This window comes from Mesoplodon bidens (assembly GCF_964165515.1).
Source record: "Mesoplodon bidens genome assembly, chromosome: 3".
In the NCBI taxonomy this organism is placed as follows: domain Eukaryota; kingdom Metazoa; phylum Chordata; class Mammalia; order Artiodactyla; family Ziphiidae; genus Mesoplodon; species Mesoplodon bidens.
Window position 1 is genome coordinate 137881042 of NC_138178.1, and position 21990 is coordinate 137903031.

At 35.7% G+C, this 21990-nt stretch overlaps 1 protein-coding gene across 4 annotated transcripts in view; it reads left to right on the top strand.

The window, feature by feature from the left end:
• Positions 1-21990, top strand: part of MNAT1 (MNAT1 component of CDK activating kinase) — a 220246-nt gene that overhangs the window by 54718 nt on the left and 143538 nt on the right. For all 4 annotated transcript variants that reach the window (XM_081230286.1, XM_081230283.1, XM_081230284.1 and 1 more), the window contains exons 4-6: positions 4484-4587; positions 13851-13991; positions 19260-19385. In XM_081230286.1, coding sequence (XP_081086412.1) covers positions 4484-4587; positions 13851-13991; positions 19260-19385 — 371 coding nt within the window. The remainder of the gene's footprint in view (positions 1-4483; positions 4588-13850; positions 13992-19259; positions 19386-21990) is intronic.

The following is a 21990-nucleotide window of genomic DNA, read 5'->3' on the forward strand; positions in this document are numbered from 1 at the left end:
GTATTGTACAGAATAGTTTTGCTACCCAGAAATTCCTTTGTGTTCTGCCTGTTTGTCCCTCCTTCCCCCGAATCCCTGGCAACCACTGATCTTTTTACTGTCTCCGTATTTTTGCCTTTTCCAGAGTGTCATATAGTACAGTATGTAGCCTTATCAAATTGTTTTCTTTCTCATAGTAATATGCATTTAAGGTTCCTCCATGTCTTTTCATGGTTTTATAGCTTATTATTATTACTGTTATTATTTGGTGCTGAATAATTTCCCATTGTCTGGATATATTATAGTTTATTTATCTTTTCAAACTACTGAAGGACATCTTGATTGCTTCCATGTTTTGGCAATTATGAATAAAGCTGCTGTAAACATTCGTATGCAGGCTTTTGTGTGGACATTGTTTTTAACTCCTTTTGATAAATACCAAGGAGGGCAGTTGCTGGATTGTATGATAAGAGTATCTTTAATTTTGTAAGAAACTATCAGACTGTTTTCCAAAGTGCCGGACCATTTTGCATTCCCACTGCAGTGTATGAGAGTTCCTGTTGCTCCACATCCTTGACAGCATTTGGTGTCATCATGTGTTGTTTTTTGCCCATTCTAATGGGTGTATAGTGACGGTTTTTTATTTAAATGCCGGGAGTGATAAAGCTGAATCAGTCCTAGAATCTGCCCTCAAGGACCACTCTATTAGGTCAAATAGATAGGTACATTGAAAATAGTTATACAGGGTAGAAAGTGGATAAATACCACCAGAATGATATTAGGTAATCTGTTGTGAGCATTCAGGGGTGGAGAGATGTAGGGGATTTCTAACTGCAAAGTGAGTTATAGCATTCAGGGATGGAGAATGGAGAGGATTTGCACCTGCAAAGTGAGTTATGAGGAAGAGCTGCTGATTAAGCTGGATATAGAAGGGTGGCCAGATACAGATATTCACAGTTGCTCTGGGTTGAGGCTGGTACTAAGATGGGCCCTGTGGGAGCAGTTTGCTCACAGGTATGGAAATAGGAAAGTGTGGCCTGTACAGATGCAGAGAAATAGCTGAACTGGGCTAGCAGTGGTCTTCAGGCATAGAGAGAAGCAATAAAACTAGCATTGTAGACAAAAGTTCACGCTTTGGAACACAACATTTTGAATCAACTATACTCCAATAGAAATTTTAAAAAAAGGTTCAGGCTTTGGAATCAGCCTAGGTTAAAATCCTGGTTCCAACATTTACTATACCTTGGACGTAGTTATTTAATATCTTTAAACCTTATCTGTAAAGTGTAAATGACAGTAGTACCTCACATATCTCATAAGATTATCAGGAGGATTAAGTGATATAATTAGGTCAAATGCTAGATGTAGTGCCTATCATATGTGTTTTATAGATCTTTGAGATGTTTCATAGATACACATGCGCGTGCCCACGTACACGTGCTATAGAGTATAATGTTCAAGCAGAGGTTTTTTTTTTTTTTTTTTTTTAATTGGGGTATAGTTGTTTTACATCAAGCAGAGTTTTGAGAAGGAGATCACTTTAAGAAAACAAATGAAGGAAAACTACTTTGGTTGGATTGCTCAATCTCTCTTTCCCTTGGTTCTTGAAGAGGCTCTGAGGAATCTGCAAAACTCTCAAAGCAGAGAGGGAAAAGTAATGTAAGAGTTAAGACTGGATTGTTTTCAAGGCATTGTGAATGGAGAAGTGATGATACAAAGATTATAGAAAATATGATGAAGTGCAAAGTAAAGAATGCTGTGTATGTGTATACATATCATGTAAAGTAGAAAGAGATTTTTATATGAGCTGTGAATAATTTTTCCACATTTATAAGAGAAGGAAGTTATTTCTAGTTAGGGGAACCGGGGAGAACTTCATGGAAAAGACAGTATTTGGATAGACATTTGAAGATTGGGTATATTTTCAAAAATAAGAAGGGGGGATCAGGCATTCTGGGCAATGGTATGATCAGAGGAACTGGAGCAGGAAATGTGGGGAACATTTGGGAAATGCACACCTGTCTAGTTTCAAGATAGGTCTTTATTGAGGGGAGATAAAAGTAGTTATAGCCAAATTAGGAAGGGCTCTGAATTCTAAAAGTGTTTGATTTTTTTTTTTTCCCTAGTAAAAGGGGGAAGGCAGACGGGATGAGAGAGGACTATAGGATGGTGGAGGTGGAAGGCGATTTGAGGTGTGCTTCAGAAATATTAGTCTGACAACATTGTATACTGTAGATGGGGTTAGGGAATAGGGAAAGATGCAAAGATTCTGGAGACAGGAAGTTAAGTCAGAGATTAAATTATCCAGGGAGAAATAAGATCCTGGCTTGGAGTACTGGCAGGGTACATTGAAAATAAGGGCAGTTTTAAAGAGATTTTGGTGGTAGAATCTGTAGTATTTTGCAGCTGGTGCTTATGGAGTGCAAAGGACAGTGGGTCACATGAATGAGATGTTAAATCCTGGTGTCTTAGCATGATAGTCATATCATTAACAGGTAAAGTATTTACAAGGAGAAGTAAATTTGGAGATGTTTATGTGCTGGGTTTTCTAAATTGTACTTTGAGATGGTATCAGCTTTTCCTGGCATTTCTTTGCTTGAAACTGTGGCAAGTTATGAGATTACACAAGGAACACAGAGGGAGGAAAGAGGGCAAAAGTCAGAATCATGCAGTGTACCTAGAGAGCAAGATGAGGCAGAGATGGAAACAAGAATGGGTAGTTGGAGTAGTAGGAAGAAGATCAGGAGAACATATTAACAAATTAGTCACGGGAAGGACGTGCTGAGGAAAAAAAAGTGATCAAAATTGTTAAGTGGGCATAGATGTTGAGGGTGGTAGAGGTTGTGAAAGATTTTTGGATTTGGTGGCTCAGTGGATGGCTGTTAAATACAAGGAGTAAATTGTGAGTGGTTGGCAAGGATTGTGGAATCAGAATGGATCACAGTTGCCTTTCTGAGGGCTGTTGCTAGTTGGGAGCTTCTTTCTCTGACTATTTTGTGTTGGGGCCAAGGTGTGATTTATAAGGAATGCCCTATGTTGCATCCTAGACAGATTCCCTGGTTTACCACCATTATTATTTTCTTTTCTACTTTGTGATAAAAAAGCTGGAGCAATAGCTAGAGGGCTGTTGTTTCTCATTTTCTCTCACTTCTCCCAGAGTTTTAAAATTGCATGTAATAGAATTGAGAATTACTTCTTTTTTTCCTACATACTTAAATAAGCCTGGATTTTCAACAATGATTATGATAAATTGATGTTCTGAAATAAGTTCGTCCTTTGAAGAGATAAAAATTAAATTATGGATCAGATTGGTCTTTTGAGTATGTTTAATGGCCTTACTCAACAAAACAGATAACCCTCTGTTGGGCTTCCAGTATTACTTTTCAACTCTTGCAGACCTAATGCAAAAATCTAGGAACTATTTGAGATGGTTATTAGTTAAATGAAAGAGTGAGATGGGGAAGGAATCTGTAGAAACATGGAGTAAAGCAGAGTTATTTAGGGTAGATCAAACCTGTTTATAGGTCAAGCTGGAGGAAGCAGTGGTAAGTAATTGGAGAAGGGATAGAAGGGCTAATAATGGATGCACAAAGATTATGAGGAATCCAAGGGAACTCTGGATTGAATTATGGAACAGGAGAGACAACGATGATGATCCGTCTTTAGACGGGCTGATAACAAACACTGAAAGGCGTAGGGCAGTGGGGCAGTACTTCAAAATATGAATTTATATATACTAAAATAGTTTTTTTGGTTCAGAGTATTATAATAACCTTTTTATTTACATATGTAAACTTAGAAGGGAGTAAGGCATTTATAATTAAAATTATTTTGAGTTGGAATTATAAAAAGATGGTTCTAAGTCACTGAAAGTTTATCACCTATCTGAACATTTCTTAGTGGCTTCTCTTACTAAATTATTTCAGTCTTAAGTTTTGCTGCCAGATTTTCCTTTACCTTCCCTGTTAAGTTTCGACTCATGTATTTCATACTTTCCCAGATCTAGACTATATGGTAAATGATTCAAGCTTGTGTCTAGCCATGTTGAGGATCAGAATGAAACCTGTTCTAGTTTGATAATTTTTTTTATTCCTTTGGATGATTTTTCTGTTTCTGGCACATAGATTCTTTTCAGTATTGATTCTGACCAGTATAGTAGATCCCAGACTTACTCTTTTCATTTAAAAAATTAAGCAATCTTTTTTATACTTTTAAAGTTAAAATGGGCACTATAAAAATCAAATCCAATGTGATTATGGCAAGCACGTATCTTAGGTTTTTTGAGGTGATTCAGATCTTTAGATAGTCTGTGTGATAGTCTGACAGTCTCTCCTTATATTTGGTTCAGAAAACATAGTTGCTGAACTAGAGCTAGTTTCTTAAGCTGTGAAGACTGTCAACCTGATGAATTAAGAAATCACTGTGATGGATATTTGGTTTTTATTATCTTCTCAAGATTTATATTGAAACTATATTTCATGTCAGTGTTTCTTTTCTGATGCAGTTTTCAACTTGACCAACAATGTGGATTTGGACAACACCAAAAAGAAAATGGAGATATACCAAAAGGAAAACAAAGATGTCATTCAGAAAAATAAGTTAAAGCTGGTTGGTTGCTAAGTATTTTCTTCTTCTTTTGTATTAGAGATGAATGCTTCTACATGATCCTTTAAAAAGCTATCTTTCTCTAAAACTAGTTATATTTACAAAGACTTTAGCTGAAATTAAGGCCAGAAATACTAATATATGTATATAGGCATATAGGTACGAGGCACACATTACTATAGCAAAGACAGTTTTGGTGGCATTGTTAAAATATATCCTATAAAGGAAAAATAATTATAGACATGCAAGGATTTAATTAACTTACACAATTTAGCTATCATTTCTTCAATACAACTTGGCTTTCTAGTTTTGGGGGAAAGCAGAGGTAATTGTTTTTGAGGTACTATATCAGGAATTTGTAATCATTGGTAAAAATTATATAGATATATTTGGATTACATAGCTTGTATTTTCATCTTGTACTTAGAAGGACTTCCTTTTTATAGTCTTTAAGTGTTTCATTTAGGCACTTCTTTCCTGCAATAAAACTCTCAAGGAATTGACATTCTATTCCGTTCATATCCAGCCTGGCTTCCATATAAAGGTGTCTCATTTCTGAAAGCATCAGTGTGCCATAAAAATTACTCTATTTGCCCAGTAGCCTTCTCTGGGTACATCAGAAGATACATGCAAAATAGGTATGCCCAGGTAACTTGTTGCATTAGCTCTGTTTAAATTAATAAGGTTGTTTTTTTCAAGTGAGTGCTCTTTTCATTTATCGTTTTAAAGTAGCAAATTATATTGAGCATTGAAAGAATAATCTCATTTTAGGCTGGTTATATTATTTTAAAGTAGGAATTTCTAATTATCTGAAAACTTTATAATGATAGGTTATTGAATACAGTTGACCCTTGAACAACACAAGTTTGAACTGCGCGGGTCCACTTAACACCTGGATTATTTTCAATAGTAAATGCTACAGTAGCACACAATGCGAGGTTGGTTGAATCCTTGGATGCAGAACTGCAGATACAGAGGGAACCACTGATAAGGAGGGCAGACTATAAATTATACACGGATTTTCAATTGTGCGAAGGGTCAGCGCCCCTAACCCCCTGTGTTGTACAAGGATCAACTTATATTTTATGTAATGCATGTTACAGCGACTGCATTTATTCTTCATATTAACGTTTAGCACCTGGATCTATTATAACAAAGGATTTTGGTCAGTAATTCATTATCATTTATTAATTGGTCATTCTGTGGTGAGCACTTTATCTATTAGTGATACTTACTATCACTATTTGGTGTTGGCATAAATACAGACATAGGACCATTTTTTAAGATGGTGCAAATTAACATATATCAGTAACTATGGTATCATTGGGTAGAGACAGTTCTCAAGTGGCCCAAAGAGTGTGGACTATATGACTGATGTCTTTTTGCAAACCTGAGGTAGCAACTTGCCTTTAATGTCTTTGTGAAAGTTGAAGTCTTACTGTTCCAAAAATATCAGAATTGTGTCAAAAGCAATCTCTTGTATGATTAGGCACATGAAGTGACCCATTTCTGACATAGAGGAACTATTACTGAGTTGTCTGCTAACGAGATCTTATTTGTCTCATGGAGCTGGCACCTAACATCAATTGTGAGCATGGAGAAACTGAATAAAGGTGATCTAATCTTGAAATAGAGTCTTAGTGAAGATTAGCTTAATTTTTATCTTCTGTTTTCTGGATTCTCATGAGCAACAGAGATTGCTGCATAGAATGTCTATCAGTTTAGCAAAACAAAAAAAACTTTAGTTCAATAAGCATTTGTTGAATGTCTGCTAAACACATAGTATACAAAGATGAATAAGAACCCTGGTTCTGTAGGGACCGGGTAATTTCAGTACAACGACATAGGCACATGGAGAGTTCTGTGTGCTTGCTATTATGGGAATACAGAAGAGGGATACCTAATCTATTCTAGGAAGGTTGGGAAAGGCATTCCAGGTGAGATAATGCCTGAATGGAGCTTTGAAGGACAAGTAGAAGTTACCAAGTTGTAGAAGACGGGAAGGGGGTGGGTTGGGAAGCTGCACAAAGACATTCCAGGCAGAAAGAAATCATGAGCAAAGGCAAGACGGCATGGATAATCACAGAGAGCTCTGAGAATTGTAAGTAGTTCTATATTGCCAAGTTCAACAGAGAGTTGAAACTGAAGTAGAAAGAGCCTAGATAACATAAGGCCTTATGTATTGTGAAAAGTAATTTGGGCTTATATTGACCAGTTGTTTGTATGTTTTAGCAGGTGAACCTTTTCTTCAAATGAAACCTTACTCTGAATACATTTGTTGAATCAACAGTGGGAGGACGAATAGGCTTGAATTCCCATCTGCTCAGTCTCTTCTGTAGTGTACCTTAGACATCTTATTAGGGAATTCCCAGGATTCCTTAGAGTAATGTTATAGAAACCTAGCTGTTAATGATTGTCATTGAAAGGTATTAAGCAAAGTGATAATAAAGTATTGTCCTTATTAGAATAGATTTATTGCTTTTGTGGAGGTTGAATTTGAGAGGATCAAACCTGGAGTTTAGGAGGCCAATGGGAGGTTATTGCAGTCTTGTAGGCGAGTTCAGAGGTGACTTAAACAAGGAATGGAGAGGTAGGGATGAATTAGAGAAATGTTTTGAGTTTGAAATAGCAAGTCCTAATGATGGATTAGAAGTGGGAGGTAAAGGTAAGGGAGGTTGATTGGGTAAGGTGGTGCCATTAGGGAGAAAACAGAGACCTTCTAGTCTTTCAGCCTGCTTCCCTTCTCCCAGTCCAATACCTTCTTTGTGCCCCCAATGTTTGATTTTTAATGATAGCTATTTTCCCAGTTATTCAATCAGCTAGCTAGCCAACCAGTATTTATTGAGGCTTTCTATTTTCAAAATACTTAAATACAGTGAGAAAATTGAGGCTACCAGTTTCTCATTGACAAAGCCAATAGACTCTTTGTTGGTCTGAATGTCATTTGGTCTGTAGGCAGGGCAGTATTTAATGCAGGCTTCTCCCTTGATGGCAAAACTCTTCCTTGACTTCTGTGGGGCCACTCCATTCTCTTCATCCTGCTGCTCTCACCTTCCTCTTTCATCCTTCTAAGAGGCTTCTCTTTCCTTTCTGTTTCTTAAACACTTGGATTCCTCTCGGGTGCTTCTCTTTAAGAGTTAATCCTTTACACTGATTACTCTCAAGTGTTTCCGCAGCCCATTGTTTTCCTCCTGAGCTCCAAGAATTATATGTGATACGTCCATATATCTGTAATTGGTTAATCGACATTTTTTTCTGGATGCATTAAAGGCATTTGTGATTCAGCATTCCAGAACTGAATTTTTTTTCCTTCCAGTTTTATTGAGCTATACATAATTGACATATGGCACTATGTAAATTTAAGGTATACAGCATAATGATTTGACTTATATATCTCATGAAATGATTATCACAATAAGTTTAGTAAACATCCATCATCTCATATAGATACAAAATAAAAGAAAAAAATTTTTTCCTTATGCTGAGAACTCTTCGGATTTACTCTCTTAAGAACTTGCATATATGCAGCAGTGTCTATTATATTTATCATGTTGCACATTGCATCCCTAGATAATCTTATAACTGGAAGTTGGTACCTTTCGACTACCTTTATCCAATTCCTCCTCCCCCTAGCCCCTGCTTCTGGTAATCACAAATCTGATCTCTTTTTTCAGTGATTTGTTCGTTCGTTTTTGTAGTATAATTGACCTACAACATTGTTTTAGTTCCTGGTGCACAACATAGTGATTCGATATTTCTATACATTTCAAAATGATCACCATGATAAGTCAAGTTACCATGTTGATTGTATGGTTACCATCATGATACAAAGATACTGCATTCCTGTTGACTGTATTCTCCCACACTATGTATTTCATACCTGTGACTTATTTATTTTGTAATTGGAATTTTGTACCTCTTGATCTTCCTCACCTATTTCTCTCATTCCTCATCCCCCCCTCCCCTCTGGCAACCACCTGTTTGTTCTCTGTATCTGTGACTCTGTTTCTGTTTTGTTGTTTTTGTTCACTGGTTTTGTTTTTTAGATTCCAAATGTAAGTGAAATCATACAGTATTTGTCTTTCTCTGTCTGACTTATTTAACTTAGCATAATACCGTCTAGGTTAATCCACATGGCAAGATTTCATTCTTTTTTTATGGCTGAGTAATATTTGATTGTATATATGTATATCTATATCTATCTATATATATATATCTATATCTCACATCTTTTTTTATCCATGCTTCTATTATTGATGGGTACTTAAGTTGCTTCCATTATCTTGGCTATTGTAAATAATGCATAAATGAACATTAGGGTACAAATATCTTTTCAAATTAGTGTTTTTATTTTCTTTGGATAACTACCCAGATTTGCTGGATTGTATGGTAGTTCTGTTTCTGATTTTTTGAGGAAGCTTATTGTTTTCCATAGTGTCTGCACCAATTTACATTCCCACCAAGAGTGCGCTAGGGTCCCCTTTTCTCCACATCCTTGACAGCATTTGTTATTTGTTTTCTTTTTGATTGTAGCCATTCTGACAGGTGTGAGGTGGAATCTCATTGTGGTTTTGATTTGCATTTCCCTGATGATTAGTGATGTTGAGCATCTTTTCCTGTGCCTTTTGGCCATCTGTATGTCTTCTCTGGAAAAAAGTCTATTCAGGTTTTGCCCATTTTTTTTTTTTTTTTTGCAGTACACGGGCCTGTCACTGCTGTGGCCTCTCCCGTTGCAGAGCACAGGCTCCAGACGCGCAGGCTCAGCGACCATGGCACACGGGCCCAGCCGCTCCGCGGCATGTGGGACCTTCCTGGACCGGGGCACGAACCCGTGTCCCCTGCATCGGCAGGCGGACTCTCAACCCCTGCGCCACCAGGGAAGCCCTTTGCCCATTTTTTAATCAGGTTGTTTGTTTGTTTGTTTTTAAAAGATTTATTTATTTATTTATTGTTTTCTTGGGCTGCGTTGTGTCTTTGTTGCTGCGCGGGCTTTCTCTAGTTGCGGCGAGGTGGGGGGCTACTTCATTACGGTGCGTGGACTTCTCATAGCGGTGGCTTCCCTTGTTGCAGAGCACGGGATCTAGGCACGTGAGCTTCAGTAGTTGCAGCACGTGAGCTCAGTAGTGGTGGCTCGCAGGCTCTAGAGCACAGCTCAGTAGTTGTGGCGTACGGGCTTAGTTGCTCTGCGGCATGTGGGATCCTCCCGGACCGGAGCACGAACCCGTGTCCCCTGCATCGGCAGGCGGACTCTTAACCACTGTGCCACCAGGGGAGCCCTGCAGTTTATTTTTGTATATGGTATGAGAAAGTAGTCCAGTTTAATTCTTTTGCATGTAGCTGTCCAGTTTTTGCAAAACCATTTATCGAAGAGGCTTTTCCTCATTATATATTCTTGCCTCTTTTGTCATAGATTAATTTCCCATATAAGTGTGGGTTTATTTCTGGGCTCTCTATTCTGTTCCATTGATCTTTGTTTTTGTACCAGTACCATATTTTTTTGAAGACTGTGGCTTGGTATTATAGTTTGAAATCAGGGAGTGTGATACCTCCAGCTTTGTTCTTCTTTCTTATGATTGTTTTGGCTACTTGGGGTCTTTTGTGTTGCCATACACAAAAAGAATTATTTGTTCTAGTTCTCTGAAAAATGCCCTTGGTATTTTGATAGGGATTTCATTGAATCTGTAGATTGTCTTGGGGTAATATGGACATTTTAACAATATTAATTCTTCCAACCCATGAGCACAGTATATCTTTCCATTTGTTTGTCTTGTCTTCAGTTTCTTTTGTCAGTGTATTATAGTGTTCTCTGTACAGGTCTTTTACCTCCTTAGTTAGATGAATTCCTAGGTATTTTATTCGTTTTGATACAGATGTAAATGAGATTAATTTATCTTTCTGATAGTTTGTTGTTAGTGTATAGAAATGCAACAGATTTCTATGTATTAATTTTGTATCCTGCAAGTTTACTGAATTCATTGATGAGTTCTAATAGGTTTTTTGGTGGCATCTTTAGGATTTTCTATATACAGTATCATGTCATCCGTAAACAGTGACAGTTTTTCTTCTTCCTTTCCATTCTGAATTCCTTTTATTTCTTTTTTTGTCTGATTGCTGTGGCTAGGACTTGTGGTACTATGTTAAATAAAAGTGGCAAGAGTGGGCATCCTTGTCTTGTTCCTGATCTCAGAGGAAATGCTTTCAGCTTTTCACCGTTGAGTATGATATTAGTCGTGGGCTTGTCATATTTGGCCTTCATTATGTTGAATTATGTTCTCTGTGCCCACTTGTTTAGAGTTTTTATCATAAATCGATGTTGAATTTTATCAAAAGACCTTTTTGCATCTATTGAGATGACCATATGCTTTTTTTCAATTTGTAAATGTGATGTATCACATTGATTGATTTGTGGATATTTAACCATCCTTGCACCCCTGGGATAAATTCCACATGATTATGTTATATAATCCTTTTAATGTATTGTTGAATTTGGTTTGCTAATATTTTGTTGAGGATTTTTGCATCTATGTTCATCATAATTTAACTTTTTTTTTTTTTGCGGTACGCGGGCCTCTCACTGTTGTAGCCTCTCCCGTTGTGGAGCACAGGCTTTGGCCACGCAGGCTCAGCGGCCATGGCTCACGGGCCCAGCTGCTCCGCGGCATGTGGGATCTTCCCGGACCGGGGCACGAACCCGTGTCCCCTGCATCGGCAGGCGGACTCTCAACCACTGTGCCACCAGGGAAGCCCCCATAATTGAACTTTTTAATCTTCACTCTCCCACCTATTTCTCCTATTACATTCTTTATCTAAGTGTTGTAGCCATATCTGGTCAGTCTTCATATATTGTTGATAGCTTTTCCTTATGACCTTTCAAACCTGGTTCCTCCTCTAATTATATTATTGTTACCTTACTTAGGGTCCTCATTATTTCTTACTTGAGTTATTGAAATATTCTTCTAACTAGTCTTCCTGTCTTCAGTCTTGAACCCCATTGATATGTATTCTTCACTGCTTCTAAGTCATCTTTCTAAACTCTAATGTTTTCCCCGTTGCCTTAGTATGGCATAAATGCATCCCTTAGTATGGTATGGTTGACTTTCCATGATCTGCTGTCTGCTTGCCTCTCCAGCTTTATCTAGAGCTTTCCCCAACTCCCATACTTCATGACTTGGCCATACCAAGCATTCCAGCTTTATTCATGTCTTTGCGCCTTTGTTTTCTCTGCCTAAATGGCTCTTCCACTCTCCAGTGGGGGTAAATACCTACTGTTTGAAGTCTGATCAACCTCCATATATTAGTTACCTAGGGCTGTTAAAACAAATTACCAAAAACTGGGTGATTTATAACAACAGGAATTTGTTCTCTTAGAAGAACAGGCTTCTGTAGGCTAGAAGTCTGAAATCAAGGTGTCATCAGGGTCATGGTCTCTCTGAAAGCTCTAGGGAAGAATCTCTCTTTGCCTTTTCTAGCACCTTTGGCACCACTCTGATTTCTGCCTCTGTCTTCACGTGGCCTTCTCCCCATGTCAAAATTTCCAGTATGACCTATCTTAACTTGATTACATCTGCAAAGACCCTATTTCCAAATAAGGTCACATTTATAGGTACCAGGGGTTAAAACTTCAACATATATTTTGGGGGCACACATTCAACCCATAACACTCTATACGAAATCTTTTCTAGCTCTACCTGTCCTCCATCGTTGCAAGGAGAATTTACCACTCTATCAATTCTGTCCCAACTATACTCTGTGTATACCTCTCTGTCACTTGTCATACTTATTACTTATATGTCACTGTTTTATCATGAGACTCATCCTTTTCTGCTTATGGACCTATAGTCCAGTAATTCACTTTTCTAGCCCTCGTATCTCACCCCCTAACTTTTTACATTTATTCCTAGTAATCCTTCTAAATCAAGTTTGAATTCTCTTCTCCACTGGGTGCCTGAGTTAGAATAGTAACCTCAGTAATAGAGGTTTGTAAAATTACAGGGAGAGATGCTAATAGGACTTAGCAACTGATTTAATTTAAGAGCAACGGGGTTGTGGGAGAGGGGGTAAACAGAGATGCCTTTGAGGTTTCAACTTGAGTTGCCTGAGATGTAGGTGTGTGCTTAGCAGAAATCAGGAATACAGGAGGGTGATCAGCTTTGGGAAACCAAATGCTAAACTTAATTTTGGATATACTGAGTTTGAATTATAAGTGAAACACTTTTTAATTGGGAATCTTGTTTCTTTGGGGAGTTTTAATTTGTGAAGTGAAAACAGTCTAATAGAGTGTTTTAATTATTATTTTACATAAAAATGTACTTTTCTCTGAGGTATCTGTTAATTCATATATTATGTTAGTGATCCCCAAATGTATTATACTCTCTCCCTCTATTCTGTATTTGTCTTGAGGTGCCATAAATTCTCAATGTTTTGTTGAATTAAAAAAAAAAAGGTATTACATTTTCAATACCAACAATCAAGGTTTTAAAGTAAAGCCATTCAGATTTTACTATATTTCTCATTCAGAAGACTTAAAGAGCAAAGGCTAGGTATAATATTGCTTTTAAGTACGAGTTAGAGTTGGAATAAATTTCAGAACCTGGAAGTATTTAATATTTCTGAGGAACTTCATAAAAGGGAAATGAGTAGGCCTGTAGTTCATTCTCTCTACATATTAGCTCTGGATTTTGAATTTTTCAGTCTACAAAGAGGACCCTTGAAATTTATATGCTTGTGTTAGAAAATAACTTCAGCTTTTCATAACTTACCTTAAATGAATGCTATTTGGAACTCAAGCATCAGAAAGACTTATTTTAACTTGGGAAAAAGAAGCAAGCTCCTATGATAACTTTTCATTATCTTATATATTCTGAAAATTGTTTCTATTAAATAAACCAGTCTTTTATATGGAGTGTTTCAATCAATAGTTCTATATGGAGATTATCTATTTGTTGTTGGGTTTTTTGTTTTATTTATTTTTTCTTGTTTAATCTCCTAAAATAAAGACATTATTAAGCAGTTTCTACAATTCTGCAGCTGGGCTCAGTGTACTTTGTTTAGGTGTTCATTTAGTGCTTGATGTCATTCTCTTTAATAGTAACATGTCCACATGAAATAAAATGAATTCTAGTTCTTTTAAAGTGGAATTGCTGCACTATTAAACAATTAGTGACTAGTGTATTTTATGCTTCCAAGAAAGGAGGTACAGAGTATGGTATAGGGTTGATTTTGGTTACTAAATTTATTCCATGCCGTATATCAATGTTTCTGTTTTAGACTCGGGAACAGGAGGAATTGGAAGAAGCTTTAGAGGTAGAACGACAGGAAAATGAACAAAGAAGACTATTTATACAAAAAGAAGAACAACTGCAGCAAATTCTAAAAAGGAAGAATAAGCAGGCTTTTTTAGATGAACTGGTACGTATTAATGTTAATTGTGATAAAAAATCATTTGTCTTCAGGGCTTATCTTTCCTATTTATTATTCTGGGTAATGGTATTTAAATAGCATTTCTATAGTTTGTGCTGGTTTATTCACCTTCTGTTCCTTTACTTAAAAAAATGTTTGTCAATATCCATTTTATTTTCAGATAAGAGAGTAACATTATAACTAACATAAGCCAGTTTACTATTAATAGGTTGTTGATGTGTTTCTGAGCTTATTGACTAAAACATATTGTTTTCAGAGCATTTTTCTCCTGATTAATACTGGTTTTCTAATAACTAGCTCATTTTCAAGTGTTTTGGCTTCATGCTGAAGTTTTAATGACTCTGGTTACTCTGTGAGAACTGTTTCATATTTTTGCATGAAAAAAATACATTTGAAAGAAATGGCAATGTCTTGCAAGTTATTGGTGTTTTCTAGTTATTAGCTCCCCAAGTAGTCAACATTGTTAGATAATAGCAGTAATTATAACCAAGGTTTATGAAGTGTTTCATAGATTGGAGAATATTATTTGATGCTTATAAACCATTGTGATATTGATGAAATCACAATTAGAAAATCGTCCTTTCCACTAAAGTCTTTTTACATTCTTCCTTTCCCCTTTCTGGACCCATAATTAATTTCCATGTGGTATTAACACACTTAACTCCTCAGTCTACTAGTTGCTATGCTGTTTGTTATTCTATGATCAGGTAAAAGTGTATGTGTATATTTTTCTACTGTGCTTTTGCCCTAAAAGCATTTAAGCCATATAACCAGGAATAAAAAGAGAAAGCAAGATAATTTAAATTAGAAGTAAGTGAGAAAGTAAAGGAAAAGTAAGGGTAAAGGCCTTAGTGAGGCTCAGACAGAAAATGCTTATCATAAACCCTATCTACTTTGTATGAATGGAATGTAAATTTGGTTCTAAAAATGAGGACAGGGAGTTCCCTGGTGGTCTAGTGGTTAGGATTTGGCGCTTTCAGTGCCGTGGCCTGGGTTCAGTCCCTGGTTGGGAAATGAGATACTGCAGGCTGCACTGTGTGCCGTTGCGCCAAGAAAGGAAAAAAAATGAGGACAGCAATGTATAAAATAGAATATGTTTTTTTTTCCTTAGTAACTTCCATTAATTTTTCTTTTTAATATTTATTTATTTTTATATTTGGTTGCACCGGGTCTTAGTTGCGGCAGGTGGGCTCCTTACTTGCATCCCCAGGGCTCCTTAGTTGTGGCATGAGAACTCTTAGTTGTGGCATGCATGTGGGATCTAGTTCCAGGACCAGGGATTGAACCTGGGCCTCCTGCATTGGGAGTATAGAGTCTTATCCCCTGTGCCACCAGGGAAATCCCTAACTTCCATTAATTTCTGTTGAAACTATTAAGTGGAAGTTGTGACTTTAACAGTTGAAATGATGCATGTCATGTTTTATATTTTTTTCATAGACATGTAGCTTGTGAGAAATTAAAAACTTTAAAGAATGAATTAGTAAAGATTCATGTTACAATTATTTTTTTGAAAGGTTGTTTCTCTCATCATTTTATGCAGAGTTTTCTTTGGTAATGCTTTCCGCTATACAATTAATTGAGTTAATTCCAAATACAGAATTTAGATATAAGACGAAAATACACTTTAACTTTTAAAAAATGTTCCATTTAGTATAAAGCATTTTTAGTTTTGATTTTGAGATAAGCTGGTTTTGCATAGAAATTATTATTGCATATTCTTTTTGTCTTTAGTCTTTTAGCATGAAGTTTTGCTGCCTCATTGAGCTGTTCTTGGTAATTGAGCTGCAACTGCCAATGTTGTACATTGTGTATAATCTGGAGTTAATATTGGCTTTTGTTAAGAACTGCCCCCCCTTCCTGTTTTCTTCACCTGCAAGTCATTACTGTGCATACTTTCTTTACTGTTTAGATCATGTAACATGGTGGTTAAATAATCCTTAACAATTTACTGTATTCATTAGAACAATTAATTACAATAGATTGGTTTAAATACCAATTCAATTTGAATTCCTCATTTTCATATTTAAGTTTATTTTTAAAGATGGTTACTTTAATTTTTTAATATTTATTAAAAAATTTTTGTTAAAATGCTAACATATATTTCGTCCTTATTGACTAACTGAAAGAATTCATTAAATTTCTTTTTATCCTCCTGAATCCTTATTAAGTAAAAGAATACATTGTATTTTTTTCTATGTATGTTCATGTGTTAGATTTTATTAAGAAAGATTGAATTGGCATCTAAATATATCTAGAAGCTTAAATCTTATCTAGAAGCTGGATCTAATTTAGGCAACTAGTATAAGCACAACTTATTATAATTTTTTTTCTGCTGTTTCTGGTCCTTGTGCTACAAGTTACTTTTTAACCTTTTATAAAAGCACTGGCATTACACTATACTGTATGATGTGACAGGATTTTAATGTTATGGTCTTAATGTTTATGGCTTAGCATTTACTATAATGTTGCCTAGAATGTCCATTTATTTAATCCTAACTGTAAATTCAGGGTTTTTTTTTTTTAAGTTTGGAAAAAGATTTTTAAACAGGTCCTGACTTATTAAATCTTTTTATATTCTTGTTTGAAAATTCTCTTCAGCTATGTCTTAAATTTTGTTAAGGGCTAATATTGTCAAACGCAGTAGCTGATTTTTATTAGAATATTGTTTGCCAGATGGCTTGCTTTAAGTCAGTTAAAATAATCTTTTAAAAATGGTCATTATAAAACTTTTAATGAGTATTACAGGTAGTCTTAATTAAAATTTCTTTAAATATTAAGCAGTGTACCTTCAGGCAATCAATGTAGCGTAGGGAACCTTTCAGGGTAAAAATTGAAAGCTAAGAAGAATGAAATAACTTGAAAGGCTGAATCTGCATTTTTTGTATTTCTGAGAGCATGTATGTTTCCCATAGTTTATTTTACTCTGTAGATTTTGTTGTTGTTGTTAGAACTCCTGCTTATTTCTAGTTTAACTTTTTTTTTCAAATTTATTTTTGGCTGCGTTGGGTCTTCGTTGCTGTGTGCGGGCTTTCTCTCTAGTTGCAGAGAGCGAGGACCACTCCTTGCTGCGGTGCACGGGCTTCTCACTGTGGTGGCCTCTCTTGTTGCGGACTACAACTTCAGTAGTTGTGGCACACAGGCCCAGCAGCTGCGTCTGGTGGGCTCCAGAGCACAGGCTTAGCAGTTGTGGTGCATGGGCCCAGCTGCTCCGTGGCATGTGGGATCCTCCCGGACCAGGGCCTGTACCTGCATCCCCTGCACTGGCAGGCGGACTCTTAACCACTGCATCACCAGGGAAGTCCCTCTAGTTTAACATTTACAAAGATTTTCAGGCTCCAAAGTTTTGATTACTAAAGTGGAGTACAGCAGATTTAAAGTAAATTGTATTGCCTTAGTATCAAAATTAGTTTTAGCTTTCTAGAATGTTTATTTTTATTAAATTTCAACTGTTTTATCAAGACATTTTAATATTCTGGTTCTTTTATGTGAAGGTGAAACCAGGATTAAAACAGGCAGAGTATTGATTAGCAACTTTTTTGAAGTGCACACATTGTCTTACTTTTACATGAGAACTTTTACTTTTTAGGGTAAGTACCAGGTATGGAATTTGAATTCACTTAGAGTATTAATTAGGAAACAATGATTTAGCATTTTAGCCAAGGAAATTTATTTTTCTTCTGTTAGTTTTTACATATGAAAAGGTAGTTAGAGATTTTAAAAGATATTTTGGGCCACCGCCCATTTAAAATGTTCTTTAATTTTACATTTTATTATAAAATTCCTAATGGAAATAGGAATAGCTGCAGGAATTTACAGCAATACTACTATTAATGCATTACTAATGCTTTGTTGTAGAATATGAAAGGTAGTCAAGTATGTTGTCATAGTGTATTTTATTCATCCTCCTTCATTATTGCTAAAGCCATGTCTTGAGAATTTTGATCCTTAATAAAGTTCTATTTTATAAATAAAATTTGTGTTTTTCCATTTACTTTTAAAAGTTTTAATCTTTGTAACATTTGCTCTTGCATGGCACTTCTGTTACAAAGTTTTGAGATACAGATTTATTCTAGGACGGTGCTGTGGAAATAAATGGCTTGTTACTTGAATTTCTTCTGTACTATAACTTTTAAACAAGTCCTTTAAATATATTAATTAGCCATATTTGTGCCCCAAAATATTAAGTTGTTGCTTTTGGAAAGAAAATTAGATTCTGCTATATCTTTACTTTTTTATACTATGAAATGTGTAACAATATAGTTTTTTCAGGATTAAATTCTGGGTAGTTACTATTTTAAAACTCTGTAGGCCTTTTGAAGACTGTTTTCGTAGGTCACCTTGGTATAGGAGATTGAAATGTGTTTGTACCTTCATTTTTGTTTACAGATATAGAAAGTAGTATGTGTCTTTGCATATGTTTGTATATGATCTCCTTCCTTCCTGGTTTCCTTTTGCATGTGTTTCTGTGTTCTTATTTAACTGACAGCTCAGAAAGGAAAATGTCTGGATACATTTAGTTTAGATCTTCGCTCTGCATCACTTTAAACATGTGAGAAGACTTCATGTTAAACAGAATAAATGACAGTCTACGTATAAGAGTTAGTAATTTGTTTGTGTTATTAATATGTGTGTGTACAGATTTGTGTAAATAGTGGCCCTGATTTAGTATCAATATAAGATATTAAAAGTGTTTACTATTATTTTGTTAATTAAAAAATTTATAAAGGTAAATTATTTATAAAAATAAGTCAGTAAAGGAGAAAATATTGATAAATGTCTTTTGATTGTACTTAACAATCATTCCATTGTGCAAAACAGAGAAAGGATCATTTCCAAACGGCCTCAGGTGAAATCTAATGGGAAACAATTTCAGACTGGTCTGAATTCACTGGTAAAAAAGAAATGTGTCTTAGATAAACATCTGATCTAAGTTATAGTACTTTGTACTACTCTTTTTGTGATTAGCTTCTAATTTTCTTATTTTAATAAATATGGTTGGTTTTGCTAGACGAAATAAGACCCTATTATATTGTCTTTAATGTGGATTTTATAAAAATCCTTTTTTGTAGGTTATTTTGATTTATGAGTCTAAAGCAGCCTTTTCTTATTATGGAATGTTAAAGTTTTTTGTAAAGTGTTCTCCATAAAGTGAATACCTAGGTTGACATCAAATGTTTATGGAAAGGCATAATTTAAAATAAAAGACTCATTGCTTTTATTTTTAACTTTCACATTGCACTTTAACTTTTCTTGCAGGAGAGTTCTGATCTCCCCGTTGCTCTACTTTTGGCTCAGCATAAAGATAGATCTACCCAACTGGAAATGCAACTTGAGAAACCTAAACCTATAAAACCAGTGACATTTTCCACAGGCATCAAAATGGTAAGCTGTATTTTAATCACTTGTTTGGAAGATATATTTCAAGGATTATAGTTTATAATTTTATATTGATTTTTACAGATAAACTGGGAGGTTCCGATATTTAAGAACAGTGTCTGATCTAGGCTACATGTCTAGAAATATAAATATGTGCATTGTAAGAGGAAAGTGAAAAATAATAAATAAATAATTTACAAAGTATGCAACACAGTTTTGTTCTATATGATATTGAGTTTGTATGTGTTTTATTATTCTACATAAGTTTTTAAGCTTGTGGTGTAGAAAAACTTCCTTAAAAGAAAATGCAAACTTCTTGTTTCTGGTATGGCATGTAAGAAGCTTGGAAGTTGCCACTCCATCCTGACAACAAGTAAAAACCTGAACACACTGAAAAATCAACAACTTTTTTAGTAGAGAGAGGTCACAAAGCAGACCACTGCCCTTAAAATTGGAGAGACCAGCAGAGACTACAGTGAATCACAGTTCACCAGAGCAGCAACCTTGTTGGAAGCCAGTGCTGCTGTAGGGAAACCTGAATTGGTTGACAAATTGCTGGAGGTTCAGTGTGGGCAACTCTGAGAGTTAAAAACTCCAGGGAAACCAGTCGTCAGAGGCCCCACACTTTTGTGAGTCTTACCTGTTGTGTCTCTACCAGATTCTCTCAGTGAATATCAGAAAAATCCCCTCATGCTTTTGATAGAGGAAGGGGAAAAGGAACCATTTTGAAATATGCCAGAGTATTCTGTTCCTCCTAACAAGGCTTGCCCTTAGGATAAACTATTTCACCAGAGCCTAACCTGCTGAAGTTTTGTCAGAGGCTAACTGATGTGGGTGAAGGGAAATATCCAACTATAGCTGCTCAAGTCTTCTATGTTGGAGAAGGGAAATACACAACTTCAGCTCACTCTAGCCATCCTGTTCCACCTGAGGGGAGGGAGATGGATTGAGAAGTGTGTGTGTGAAGTTCATAGTCCAGAAGCACAGGCTTTCTAAAAGACTGAGATCTTATCATAAGACTATAAATTGTTCAGCCATCCCCCCACACCTTACCACCATATTACTAAAGACCTGTTTACAGCAGTTCATTTTAAAAAGTGTATCATGCCTGGCTGTCAAAAAAAAATTTATAAGATATACTAAAAGGCAGAAAACACAATTGGAAGAGACAGAGCAAGCATGAGCATCAGAATTAGATATGGCAGGGGCGTTGGAATTATCATACTTGGAATTTAAAACAACTGTGATTAATATGCTAAGAGTGCTAATGGATAAAGTAGACCACATGCAAGAAGAGATGGGCAATGTAAGTAGAGAGATGGAAGCTCCAAGAAAGAACCAAAAAGAAATGCTAGAGAAAAAAAAAACACTATAACAGAAGTGAAGAGTGCTTTTGATGGCCTTATTAGTAGATTGGACATGCATGAGGAAAGAGTCTTGAGCAAGAGGATGTATCAGTAGAATTCTTGGAAACTGAAAACCAAAGAGAAAAAGCCCAGAATAAAAAAACCAGAACAGAAGAACAGAATATCCAAGGACTGTGGGGTGACTACAAAAGGTGTAACATAAGCATAATGGCAATACCAGAGAAGAAAGAAAGGAACAGAAGAAGTATTTGAAACAGTAACGACTGAGAATTTCCCAAAATCAACACCAGACATCAAACCAAAGGTTCAGGGAGCTCAGAGAATACCAAGTAGGATAAATGCCAAAAAGATCCTTATACCTAGGCATATTATTTTCAAATAACAGAAAATTGAAGGTAAAAAATCCTGAGGAAACCAGAGGGGGAAAAATCCCTCACTTATAGAGGAGCAAAGATAAGAATTATTACCTGGCTTCTCCCTAGAAACCATGCAAGCAAGAAGAGAGTGGAATGAAATATTTAAGGTGTTGAGAGAAAAAAGCCACCAACCTAGAATAATGTACTGTGCAAAATTATCCTTTAAAAGTAAAGGAGAAATAAAAATTATCAGACAAAAACCGAGGGCATTTTTTGCCAGTAGACCATTTTTGCAAGAAATGTTAAAAGAAGTGCTTTAGAGACAAAGAAAATGATACAGGTTAGAAACTCAGATATCTAAGGAAAAGCATTGCAGAAGAAATGAATGAAGATAAAATAAAAATTTTTATTTTTCTTAATTGATCTAACAGATAACAGTTTAAAATAATAGTGACACTTTATTTGACTGTGTTTGCTTATGTGTATGTATATATGTATACTTCACACACATATCCTTATATAAATGAAATGAATGATAGTGATGATACAAGGGATGGGAAGAAGCAATTAGAATTATTTTGTTATTATAAGGTACTCACACTACCCATGTTTCTACTACTCAGCTATTATTTTTGAGGTTTAAAATTGCCTACTTTGTCGTATGTGTGCTAACTATTAGATTATAAACATCTTGAGGGCAGAAGTTGTGTATTTTAACTTTGTATTGTATGATTGTGGGTATGTGGGTAACTGAATAATAGGAAATATTCATGATTTATTTTAAACTTACAAATGTAGGAAGTATGAACACATCTTTAAATAATTCAAAAGAAAACACTGTCCATTAAGGAATTACCAGTGCTTTTGAACTAAGAGGCAGTATGGTGT